The sequence below is a fragment of the Anopheles aquasalis genome, chromosome 2 (assembly GCF_943734665.1).
Source record: "Anopheles aquasalis chromosome 2, idAnoAquaMG_Q_19, whole genome shotgun sequence".
NCBI lineage: Eukaryota > Metazoa > Arthropoda > Insecta > Diptera > Culicidae > Anopheles > Anopheles aquasalis.
The window spans coordinates 63253147-63265646 of NC_064877.1; the positions used below are offsets into that span (position 1 = coordinate 63253147).

Genomic DNA, 12500 nt, shown 5'->3' on the forward strand with positions numbered 1-12500 from the left:
GCCTTCGATTGCACTCTGGTAGAAGTGAGCCGTGTACTGTTCACACTCCTCCAAGCTCTCGTAGATCAGCCCATTGTCGATCTTCGGGATGTTAATGTACAGTATGCTGCGCTTCTGGGCACTGACCTGCGATTGGTGCTTTGTCTGGAGGCCTTTGACTCCGTCCAGCTGCTGGCGAAACTTGTTCAGCTCGTTTTCGCAAAGCGTCAGCTCGATGGAGCGGTTGTGGTTGGCCAGATTTTCCTGTTGGTATGCCTTCACCGGATCGATCGGTGGCCCACGGTGGCATTCGCGGCGATCCCCGTCGTCGCCCTTGTCTCCAGCACCGTTTTCACTGGACACCGATCCCTTCGAGCCACGACGACGTATCATTTCGTGCCGTATGTCCATCACCAGTACCGGATCGAGCATGGTTTTCGTACGGTGCTCCGTGGTGCCGCCCGGTTCCGTAGATCCATCGCCAGCCATCAGTAAGCGTAGCTGCGCCTCATCGATGAAATCCATGTTGATGAACTTTTTGACGGTCTTCGATGTTACGGTGAGATTGTTGAGGTGCTTCCGACGTATCCGGTCCCAGCGTGATTCCTTCGACCGGGCTTTACGCAGCAGCTTCTCCAGTATCACATCGGGATTGTTATCCGGGTCCTGCTCACTGTTGGCCGACATGGTCCGTAAAACGCAAAATGCTAAAACTTAAAAATCAGTCTTTCTTTTTGAACTACTCTAGTGCGATGTTCGGCTCTGAACTTTGCTATGACCCCTGATCCCTACGGTGTCTTTGGTTGTTGATTTTCAATGTCGTCTACCCCAAAAACAAACCGTCGGTTGCTAGGGGTTACCTTGAACTTGAACCAACGGACCGTGATGGTGGGTCACGCGGCGCACTGAGGGACATAAGGAGCGGATTTCACCCCGTAAATGGTTGAGATGTACTTTTAATCATTTATTAACGGAACCATTACCAATTTGGTTGTAAGTTATAAATTTTCCCGATTATTGGCGTAAACGTTTGGACAGTACTTCCGGGCGATCATGTTGTAACCCGTTTCGGCCACCTTTGGCGACTTTATATTCTGACTGTGGTGATGGCGCAAATGAACGGTAATCGAATCGGCAATCATATCCTTGACTTCCAGCACACGGTCCGGATCGAACAGCAGTGGTACGGTGTTGTTATCGAAAGGATGAAACACGTGGCGTGGATACACCTTCAAGCGGTCCCCACATCCTTCCGTCAAGATGTCTTGCACAAAGTTCACGTTACACGCCTGCAACAGTTTATACGTGACCACAATGGATCCATTATCCACCTGGCCTTTCTTGTGGAAGTACTGAAAGTCTCTGAGACAAAAAGAAAGAGGTGCGACGGTTATATGGTGCGATTCTTTCGATGGAACTACCTACTTGAGACAGCTGTAGGCCAAGTTGTGACCAAAACCACTTCGCTGCATCCCCATCACGGACGAACCCGCAAAAAACACTGTTTCGATGCCGAAGAAGTTGGGATTTTCAAAGTCCAGCGGCTTTAGCGTAATCACGTCTAGGTCGAGATAGATGCCACCGTATCGGAATAGCACCGCTAGACGCAAGAGTTCCGATAGGTCAGCGGCACCATTATCTCGTTGATAGAGCTGTTTTTCTTTAAGAATCTGCTCGATTCCGGAATCCTGAGCGAATTGGCCTAGCGCCAGTCGCCGAAAGTACACGTTCTGGTACCGGCGTAACGGGACAATGTCCGGCACAAGTATCTGCTCACTGTCGGTAAAATCTTCCCAGGTTGCAAGTAACACGACGATGTTTTTTGTAGGATTGGCCCGAGCTGCCGATTCGATGGCGCATGCATGCCGTGCTTCGAACGAGGCCACCGATTTGAAGGGTTCCGATGTTTCGATAAAGTACACGTTGCTGTACTGCGCCAGTTCATCTGTGGGACGGAACGTTAGCAGGATTCCGTGTTTCGGTGCCGCAAACCGGAATCGATTCGCCAGAAATCGAACACACAGGAACAGCCCAATGGCAAAGATGATGTTGCGTAGGTTGAATAACGCCCTGGCGGACATTGCTGCACCGCCACGTGGTTTCCACTGGTTGGCCATTTTAGTTCAGATTAAGAGAGCGACACGATCGATCGATGGAACAAAACTGACGATGGATCACGATGGATCAAGATGAACTCAATCTGGTCGTATTGGGGCGCTGTTTGTACAGCTTGGAGGAGCGTTCAATGGAAATGGAGGTACGGGCGTTATTTTTTTGTTGATGTGAGATTTGTTTTGTAACTCTAATGTTGACGGGATATGTATTTGTAGGAAAAATAAATAGGTCAACGCACTCATGTGGGTCAAGAACAAGTAAGACTCATGTGTACAGTGGCCTGCTGTACGTCCTCCAGCAACTTCCGGCCATCGGTCGGCACCACTTGGAAGTAGTTTGCAAAGGACAAGGCCGTCGTTGATGTGAATGAATGTGTCGGATTGGCTGCGTTCCGTGGAACCAGGGGAAGTGAGATTGTCCGTGAAAAGGTTCGTAGGAACGGTCGTTTGTAGAAGTACGAGTTCCATCGGAGTTTGTGGGTCCGCGAACAGTGTTAGGTCAGGTGCTGTCCTGAATTGATACGTGAACAGTCGAAAACATAGAAGCAGAACGATTGCAAAAATGATGTTGCATTGGGTGAATAGCGTCCTGCCAGACACCATTTAGATTGTAAGATAAGCACGATCGATGGACGGAATGAAACTGGCGATGCATGGAATGAAACTGGCAACCATATCATGTCGTATTGGGGAGCTGTTTGTACAGTTTGGACTAGGGTTCAATTAAAAAGGAGCTTGAAGTGGGACTGTTAGATTGAGGTTTTAATGTTGCATGTTCCCCATTAATTTCGAGAGAATGAGTGACTGAGTTCTTGCCAATCCCAATCTATATTATCAGATATCTATCTCTGAAAGATATCTGTCCGAACGTCGCATTTTTCACCAATGACTACGGGATATAATAAAAGTTTTCTCTTACAAGACTGTCGATTTCAATCTCTCACTCTTGAACATATCAAATCAGGCTTAAATTACAATTTATTAAATGTATCACTAATCACTTTTTCGGTTGGAATGTTGATCAAACCATAAAACGCAAGGCACGTTCGCCAAATTGTACAAACAGCAATCGATAAAACGATTATACGTTTTCGTTTATTAATATCCACCATTTCTAGTTCATAGCAACAGCATTTCTAACAAACTACTGTAGTGTTACCCCCAACTTATCATTTCCCTAATTGTTTCCCACTTATACCCATTGAAACTCTCAACATTGGTGGATGCGGTGATATTCGGTGCGTTTTTTTTTAAGTGGAGGTATGATCCCTCTAGCACCGTACCAATAAGAAAATCGCGATCGCCTTCTTTTGTTGTCGCCCTTGCAAGCATGCTCTCTTTGAGCGCACAGTTTTCTTTTTAATTTACTAATATTTTAATACTGAAACGAAATTACAAAAACACCAAGTCTGACGGAAAGATCAGTATATGAAGCAGGACAACATAATAGAATGTCTTCAATATATTGAGATTGTAAATTTGAGCGATTCCAATGTTAAAATTATTTCGTGAAGATTTGGTTTTGAAGTCAAAAGTTTTACGTTTCAATATACTTCTTGAAAAATATTCGAGCTACGGCTAGCTTACTGTCAGTTAGAAGAATTGGATTAGAGCTCTGATCAAACTCAACCAAAGTTAAATGTGTTCCAGTGAAAAACAAAAACCAAATCAATCAGCATAAAAGGGACGGTTGATGTAATGTGACTGAACTGTAATTGATAAACAATTCAATGAAACCTAACAGATAAATGCACCATTTGTTCGTTTAAATATCATCGAAAAAAAGCATCGTAAAATATGCTCAGCAATAGCATCATAGAACTTTAACAAAAAAGAAGGTAGTAGTGTTATCATTAACATTTAGTTCCATAGTTCTATTAAATGCCTCAAAATAAATAAAATCCATTCAATGAAAGAGATGAGTTCATAATATAAACGATATTCTACAATCAGCACCTTCTGAGAGAAGAGATAGTCAAAGGAACGGCTTACTAAAATACAGTACCGCACGAACGGTACACTTTGGGACAGTACTGGTCGGCCAATACACCGTACGCTACGCGTGATCCAACGATCACTGGATGGGATTTACTAAATTTGTTCCACACGTGCACTACAATCGATTGATTGAGCGCAGCCAGCGCAGGCTCGAGATAGGACTCTTCGAAAAAATGCTTAAAATCATCGAAATTGATGGCGTAGAAGGCTTTTGGTGGGTACACGGTGAAGTGCCGGCACCGTTCGCGCGTCATATGAACGGTCGTGCGGGCATCACAGTACTTTTTCAGCACCCGTGTTATCACGCCGGGGCCATTGTTGCCCCAATCTTTACCATTAAAATTGGCCAACAGATCCCTAGGAAGATAACAAGAGAACATAAGAGATGGTGAGATGGATGTGGCGAAGCGAAGAAGCAGATTTAACACATACCGTACACACATTTCGGCCAGCTCGTGACCATGTCCCGTGGGTTCGAAGTTCATCACACCAGCGGCAACCCACCGAACCGATTCGGCTCCGGCGTAATTTGGTTCCAGCGCTCCGAACGGTTTCTTCACGATGACATCCAGATCCAGATAGGTTCCACCGTATTTGAACAGCGTTAGGTAGCGCATCACATCGGAAAGATGGGAGTTCATGAAGTGCGACCGGTAAATTTCTCCACTCTGCATCCACTCTTCGAGCGGAGTACCGATGGCGTATGTCGTAAGGTTTACGAACCGCCAGTGCACGTTCCGGTACTCGAGCAGCGATTCGATGATTCGCGGTAACGTACTACCGGTGCTGGTGCTGATGCTACTATTACTCTCAAATCCAACGGGTGCGGCGAACAGTACGAAGATGTTCCAATCCGGATTGGCCCGGGCAGCTGACTCGATCGCACATGCCTGCCTTGCAGTCAGCCGGACGAGCCCATCCGTCGAGCAGGATGTCTCGTGAAAGAAAATGTTCCGCCCATCCGTGCTAGGTTGCACGGTGGCCTGCTGTACGTCGTCAAGGAGTTCCTGGCCATCATCCGGCATCAGCTGGAAGCAGCTTGGAATGGGTTGGCCCCGCGATAGTTGGTACACAAAAATGTACAACATGAGACAAAGCAGCAGAAAAGCGCATATTTTTCCTTTGTAGCGCTTCGGCAGGATCCACGATGATTTCATCGGTGCTGTTTTTTTTGGTTTAATGAGATTCAAATCGAGATTTTCCGGACTACAGTAACAGCTTTACTTTCTGTATGTTGCACAAGTTAATTTAAGGCATTTTCTACGTTCACTTAGACCGGAATTACTGTAAAAACCGAAAAAAAGTCACGGGTTTCATGAAAACCCCAATTTTCGTCATTTTTTTGTAAACAAATTTCTTGACGCGCCGCTCGCAAAAAACAGCGCAGCCCGCGTTTATCCAATCGCATCAGTTACTCATTCTGGCGAATCAATCGTTACCCCGAACAAACGCTGTTTCCAAACTCTTTTCACGCGTATTTTGTCTTATAAGTTTATTTTTAATTACTTTTCAACTATAATAAGACCTGAATTATGATAAAAGTGCAAAAAACGAAGAAGAATTTTGAGCTTAAAGATATCGAAGTAATGAGCGCTATTATGTAAACGTGTTTGAATTTCAAAAAAAATTAGCAAAGGATCTTAACGATACTTTTTGCCGAAGATTGGATAAACTTAACGAAACTCTGCTCTGGCCGTTAGCTTGTGGGGTCGCGCATTAAAGATTTTATCATTGATAACAATTGCTGCGCCTAAACACACGCCCATACACCCCCAACAAACTCGCAAACAGAACGGTTTCGGGTCTGTTCAACATTAACAGACCTGAATTTCCCGTGCGGATGCTATCTGTGCTCATCGAACGGGTTGTGTTCCTCTGGCTATTAATCACTAATCTGTACCACGGCAGCTGGACTAACAAAGTCCGTCTTATGATGCACATGTAATTCCCCGTGTCGTTCTGTGTGCCACTGATGGCGATATCACTGGAGCAAACAATAATGGTGTGCACGGACACATCCATTACTCATACGAGTAAATCATGGCTCATCGGCTGAGCAGACTAGCGGTGGCAGTGCAGTGTTACTCATTTGATTGTAAAATCGAATATGTACATTTTACAGGAAGTGTACCGTGGCTACTAACATCCCAGTTCTAACGAATGGCTTATTAGCACGACGAGCGGATGTAAGATTGCGGGGACTCCCGATTTCCTTAACGCATCTGCTGTCATGTTTTTTTATGAGTCGACCTACATAAGCTTCAAAGGAAACAGAGAGCCTGTATTGTTCATGATTTATTTCGCTTCGTTTGCTATCTAACCTACGATCTGGGTGATAAAAAATCAAGGACAAGATCTAGAACACCCATTGATGTACTATGAGTACAAAGACAAACATCACCTCTTGTAACTATACGACCAGCGGCCCTTTTTAGGCGCTGCAGGTTACTGCTCTAACCAAAAACCGTCTTGTGCTAGTATTAACTGGTTGCTGCATAAAATATGCGCTTCCAATGGTTCAATTACACTCGCATCGATGTCAGTGACAATGGCACCGGTGACTGATGGCGATCTGCAGTGGGGAGGCCGCTGCTATACCGTGTACGACCCATTCATCACCTGTCACGCGGTGCAGTTGCAACACGTGCACTGTATTTCGAATGGTGCGTTAAGGCGCAAACGCATCAACATGTTTCCATAATGAGCAACGAAGAGTAACAATGCGTCGCCGATGGTCCTGTTTGTCCCCTTTCCACTATAGACACCTGTGTACAGTCTCTAGGAATTCCCAATACTAGTACTTGTGGTCGCCTGTTCGATTGAGATAAAAACATGCCAAATCATCTCCGCCGTCTTGTGTCCAGAGTACTGATTCAAATCATACCAAGCACGTAAAACGCTGAGGATGCTGCTGCTGTGTCTCGGAAGTAAAAAGCGCGCCAAAACAGCACGTCTCCGCCGTTGCCGAGTCCCGAGTGCCAAACACGTGTTTAGTTCCGTTCGGATTCATACCGAACCCGAATGGTTGACTTCGGTGGAGCGAACCCGAGCGAACGATGATGACGGCCACGCCGTGGGGGTGGTTGATTTTCCAAGCTTCCTAGGCGGTGGTGGAGGGTGGTCGAAAGAAGAGGGATCGAGTATTCATCGTTCGGAGAGGCAGCTTGAGAGAGACAAGCCCCGCATCATCACGCAAGCCCGCCAGTCTGCACCGCACCGGCATCAGCAACCGAACCGAAAGACTTCAGCAACCAGCGGGCTGAAATACAGAAATCTTTGGCCCAAACTAGTCAGTTGCTTCGTGCCAGCGGTAACGTGCGCACACCATCGGTGACCACGACACATCACGACGGGAAAAGCGATCACGGTTAGTTGTTTCTCTGTTACATCGCCGTTGTGCAGTGCAGTACGTCGTTGAACTTGTCCGTGTACTCCGAGGTGCCGTGGGTTGAACTTTTGAGAATTTTTGAACAAAAAATATGAAATTGCAGAAAGCTGTGAGAAGCAAAGCAATCCAAGCAAAGCGAGTGACAAATTAGTTTGCGGTTTTGGGCACGTGGGTAGTTCAGCTGTTTAGCTCGGGGGCGGCTAGCTTTGACCATTAACTTGCGGTTTAACCCTAAGCAGGCGCTTTAAAAAAAGGGAGTTTGCGATGGAGTTTAACTGACCGAGAAAAGGTTGAGCTGCGATGGAGTGCGATTTTCAATTACCATCAATGACGTGCATTAGAATTCAAAATTTTAATGAAAGTGTGCTGTTAATATTGCTCTGTTTGATTTTCTTATCAGACCTATTAAGAGGAGAGTTTACATTATATTGAATGTTCCGATCTGCAGTCAATTTTAAGTATTTTTAGCCTAATTCTGCATGGTCTATCGATGAACCAGCCCAAAGCCTTTGCAATTATTTTAAGGATTTGTGTTTTTTGTTTTTAAATCATATTTTTCATCTTTTTTCTTTATTCACAAGCTCTGCCACACCACGTTAAAGAACGGTTTCTATTCCCATTCTACTGGCATCTTTCACAGTATCTTGCACACCACGCTAGAACCCGTTTAGCGTGTTTTGTGCTGATCGAAAGGAGCAGGAAAACACAATTTAAAACGGCTCTTACTAGCGAAACTATCACTAAACTTATCGGCGGCTAGTGTGAATTTATCGAGTGTAAAACCCTTACCGATTCGTCTGTTTGTACGCGCCTGTACCGTATGTGTGTGGTTCTAAGTTTGTGGTTGCAAATTTGAAAAAAAAACCACCACCAGCGGTGATTGAGTGCGACCAACTGTGGTAGAGGGAGAGTGTGTTTTATGAATTAGTTGTAAGTGCGTTTGAAGTTGCTGTGTTGGTTAATTGAGATGCGTGGATAAGGTTGATTAGAGCCTATGGTTCAGGCTTTCCGGAAAGAGCAAAAGTAAAGAACACCAGCGCCAACGGTAAGGTGAAGTGTGAATGATCCACAGAAAGGTGCCAGTGCGTCTAACAAAGTTCGTATGATTGGCGGTTGAAAGGCGGATCCATCGGTAGCAGAGACAACTGGAAGACAACAGGTTTGTACACCAATATTTCCACCTTGCAGACGTGGTTGTTTCGTTATTATCGTAAATGGTGGCATAAATCACTTCTTATACACATACGTTGCAACTCGTCCCTGAAGGTCAGCTGGAGGTAAGATCACTGCGATCTTACGTTGGGTCATTCGCCAAAAATATATTCTTCGTTAAATTGGCAACCATCGATCACCATTAATGGAGTGGTAGTTAAAGACTACTTAGCAGTTAAAGATGGCTTAGCATTAGCATAACATTTGACGACAGCACGTATAGCATCAATTATGTCTATGAAGTGTTTGAAATGCGATGAGATTCGTAAACCAAACGGGGAATAACCCGTAGAACAGCCATTTGTTTTTTGATGTTCGATCGTCATACATTAAACTATCGATGACACATCACTCGTTGACTAACGCGCTGGTTCTAATGTGTAGTGTAAGCACCGAAGTCCAGTTAGAGCTGGTAGGTGTTTCCCCGACGGAATTTCGCCGGAATTGAACGAGCTCACGCCCGTTCCGTCAGATCGAGCTGGTTTTAATTATGATTCCATAACCTTCTTTCAGAAGTTAACATTTTCCCCTTGTCCGATATGCATCGGCTTCATGGCTTCTTTTACGCTTTAAATAATACAAAAGCAAACTTCCTTTCGAAACTACGCCATGCATAACGACCAGCACCAATGTGACGGCTTACGTTGCTGACACCCAGTACCGATCCGCCCGATGGTTTTCCATTTACTTAAGTCAACAAGTGGCGGTACGGCCATTTGAATCAATCGATGCAGCAGATGGAAGCGATGGAGCAGCTCGTCACACTCATGATTACGTGTAATTGGAGGGAACACTTTGCACTTTACACGTTACCACCTGTTTATAGCAGCCACCTTCTGGTACGGAACGGCCGAATGATAATGCCTGGGAGGTCACCTCACACTTACGTATGCTGCTCAGTGTGGCGTGTTCTTCGGTTTATCATTGACCTGCCTCATAGCATTTCTGAGCGGCACGGAGAACTTTAAATCGATGCGAGAAGCTACGATCGGCAAACATCATAAGCCTGTTTGCAGAAAAAGCTAATAACTGTTCGCTCATCCTCGAACATCGAGAAACAATAAACTGGTCGCATCTGTAATTTTAATATTTCACGCATTGCCCGGGGTCGCGCTAGGGAGCAGGCCGATAGTCTCTGGAATAAATCTTGAAAAGCCCCTCCCCCACCAATCGCTTCCTTTTAATAATAAGTCCGATCATCCGTGTCGTTCGTCAGGCGGAGCCGTCGATCGGGCTGGCCGTGCGGCTCACTCCTGGTCCTCGATAAGCTGCCGCCGACGCGGCTGCTGCTGCTGCTGCTGCTATCTTTTGCTCGTGATAGTAAAAATAAAACGGAAAAGAAAAGTGGGTTTTCTTGGACCCCGTGGTGGAGGCGGTTTGAATGGAATTTCTCAAAATCCTGCGGTCCCGACCGTACCGTTTGAATTTGGTTCTATTTTCGAGGACTGGAAGAGTGGGAAACCGGAACACATGTTACCGCCAAGGTATGCCAAAGGTATTCGGGACGAGCGTTGGGATGTTGCGTTGTTTTATACTCTTTTTTTTTACGACACACATAAGCCAATCCTGCATTTCATAAACGCGTCACGATTACACCGTCGACGGTGAAGTTCATTCATCCAGCGATGACGCTGGTGCGTATTTTGGGATCACGTTTTTGGGGAGCTTTTTAGAATTCAGCACCTCTCCCTCCCAATTGCCGTATTCGCAGTCCTTATCCTTGAGGTAGCGTCAGGAAATGTAAAATGAAAAACGAAAAATTGATAACCGTTCCCTTTCCGAGGGGATCCATGTTTGAATACCGATGCTGCGAAAACGCCGTTTAATTTCATTGGCAATTGGCCGTTTGAAGGAGCCGTCCAAAAGGCCATCGGAATCAATTGCTGTCCGCCTACTGGATAGGGACATAACCGTTGCTTCCTTCTTTATGCATCCATTCTTCCACCAATCGTTACACGGTCGCAATCTGCAAGTCCATTTGGTGGTTCTGGGGGAAAAAAATGATGTACCACTGTCATTTGCCTTTGGTGGGGTGGGAAATCGTTCGAAAACTTTTCCTATCGCGACCTCAACGGCAGTTCCTTCTTACGTTGTCCTTTCAATGTTTCTGGTTTTCTGGGCCATGGGTGTGGGAAAATAAAAGACCGATCGAACCAATTATGCGGATAACTGGTCCGTGCGAGAGAGGAGGTCTTGTTGGTCGCCCTTCCACGGCCTGGCCAACAAACTGTTTGATTTCAGCTCATCGTTCCACTGTTCGATTTGCCTGTTTCTTGAATTTTTTGTTTTTTGGTAAATTTCCAACAACCTCAACTGGGCCCAACTGAAGATTGGGGAAAGGGTTTTGATGGGAAAACCATGTTCCGGTGGCTGAATTGCACCCTGATCCGCGGTGATCCCGCGGAGGCAAGTTTGCATTTCGGTGGCGGTCGATGACTGCCCATCAATTCCTCGAAGTAGGGGGGGAAGGGGATCGGAAAATGAAATTCGATTTTATTAAACTCGTATTTGTCTTTCGAGTTTCCCTTTTCTGCTTCTAACGGCCAGCAGGAAGGCGCAAGGCCCTTTGCTAGAGTGCCCTTTGCTAGCGTTCGTTAGCTTCAATAGAGGTTTTTTTTCTATTTTGTTCTAAAAACACTTCACCAAAGTTACTGTTGCTTTAACGCAAGGTCGATTCAAGTAGCCAAGTAGCGCTAGCTCCTTGAACCATCATGGCACGTCGCGGATCAACAAGAACCGGGCTGCCGGGTGATGGTGAACGATTACTTGTGATTGAACTTTCGTTTACCTCTCGCCTCTCAACAACTGCAAGGAGCTCTTCACTAAGCCAAATTCATGCCAGTGTTGTATAGTAAATTTACAACGCAAACACCGATGTTGGAGGTGATCGCGACGATGGTCGTCGCACAGCGGCTGTAAAATTGTGTCTAAGACACTGGCGAGAGTAACGCTGTCTGATGTTATTCTCGTCGTCTGATGTTTACTCCCGGGGAGTTTTTGTGGCTGGCTCCGTGGGGATGTTGGGTCCTTTTTGTGTGGAAGCAAAACTTTCTATAAACGAAGAAAAACCGAACACCTTGTTCTGGCTCCACGATAGCGATCGAGCATGGCAGCCAGGTGGTTTGGAAGGCAAAAGTCTCAAGACAAACAAGGAAGATAGATGTTCTAACTTGCCGCGGTGGTTTCGTGTGTACTCTCGCGCTCGCGAGCTTTGTTTTGGTGCAAGAGGTGTCGTGGATAATTTTACCCTTGAAGGAGATATGGGCCGTGGCCAGAGCTTTTCCATTTATTATGCACGCCACAGCAGGGAGTTGGAATTTAATTTTCCAAAATATCCTCACTAAATATTCCCATCTTGGTTCCAACGGAAAATTCATTTCAAAGCTGCTTCCTCAGCCAAAATCACAGCCAGCGTTACATTAAACTTTTCATCAATCAAAACCACCAGCGTACCGGTCATCAAAGATAATTACGGAAAAAGGGTAATAATTGAATTGATACCCGGCACTCCACCCACCCGAGGGGGCCTAGTCATCCTACGAATTCAACAGAACTCCTTAAGCGGAAGTACTTATCACACCACTCGGAAGTGGCCAGGGCAGGAGGCGGCTAATCCTGGGACGTGCACCGGATTCCCCTCACTAATCTTAATTAATAAAGTTACCGGCGATCCATAAAAAGGGGCCCTGTTCTCCCTCCACACATTTCGTTAGAATGGATTGAAAACCGATCCTTCCGACCGAAAAGGAATATTGTAAAACTTGGAGCAGCCTAGTAATGTGGCAGAGCCGAGGATTTCAACAGCGAAA

At 45.7% G+C, this 12500-nt stretch overlaps 4 protein-coding genes across 5 annotated transcripts in view; 1 reads left to right on the forward strand and 3 right to left on the reverse strand.

The window, feature by feature from the left end:
* LOC126570609 (uncharacterized) overlaps positions 1-672 on the reverse strand; it is a 2949-nt gene extending 2277 nt beyond the window's left edge. Inside the window, exon 1 of the mRNA XM_050228518.1 lies at positions 1-672. This exon is cut by the window's left edge and continues 1812 nt beyond it. Coding sequence (XP_050084475.1) covers positions 1-666 — 666 coding nt within the window. The 5' untranslated portion in view covers positions 667-672.
* A 305-nt stretch (positions 673-977) lies between these two features.
* LOC126576357 (lactosylceramide 4-alpha-galactosyltransferase-like) lies at positions 978-2096 on the reverse strand. The gene is made up of 2 exons (XM_050237600.1): positions 1405-2096; positions 978-1341 (listed from the first exon to the last, which is right to left on the reverse strand). Exons 1-2 carry the CDS (start codon positions 2094-2096, stop codon positions 978-980), a joined length of 1056 nt encoding a protein of 351 aa, XP_050093557.1.
* A 1348-nt stretch (positions 2097-3444) lies between these two features.
* LOC126570648 (lactosylceramide 4-alpha-galactosyltransferase-like) lies at positions 3445-5419 on the reverse strand. Its single transcript, XM_050228580.1, has 2 exons — positions 4524-5419; positions 3445-4448 (listed from the first exon to the last, which is right to left on the reverse strand). The coding sequence occupies exons 1-2, from the start codon at positions 5246-5248 to the stop codon at positions 4085-4087; spliced, it is 1089 nt and encodes a 362-aa protein (XP_050084537.1). The 5' UTR covers positions 5249-5419; the 3' UTR covers positions 3445-4084.
* A 1959-nt stretch (positions 5420-7378) lies between these two features.
* Positions 7379-12500, forward strand: part of LOC126570585 (nitric oxide synthase) — an 84062-nt gene continuing 78940 nt past the window's right edge. For both annotated transcript variants that reach the window (XM_050228456.1, XM_050228457.1), the window contains exons 1-2: positions 7379-7458; positions 8120-8638. The gene's annotated coding sequence lies outside the window, so the exon portion shown is untranslated. The remainder of the gene's footprint in view (positions 7459-8119; positions 8639-12500) is intronic.

Bases quoted from the DNA above. Each gene is read 5' to 3' on its own strand.
- LOC126576357 (XM_050237600.1), bottom strand. From the start codon at position 2,096: ATGGCCAACCAGTGGAAACCACGTGGCGGTGCAGCAATGTCCGCCAGG. The intron at 1,342-1,404 runs GTAGGTAGTTCC...TTTTTGTCTCAG, and splicing joins TTGGCCTACAGCTGTCTCAA to AGACTTTCAGTACTTCCACA.
- LOC126570648 (XM_050228580.1), bottom strand. From the start codon at position 5,248: ATGAAATCATCGTGGATCCTGCCGAAGCGCTACAAAGGAAAAATATGC. The intron at 4,449-4,523 runs GTATGTGTTAAA...TTATCTTCCTAG, and splicing joins CTGGCCGAAATGTGTGTACG to GGATCTGTTGGCCAATTTTA.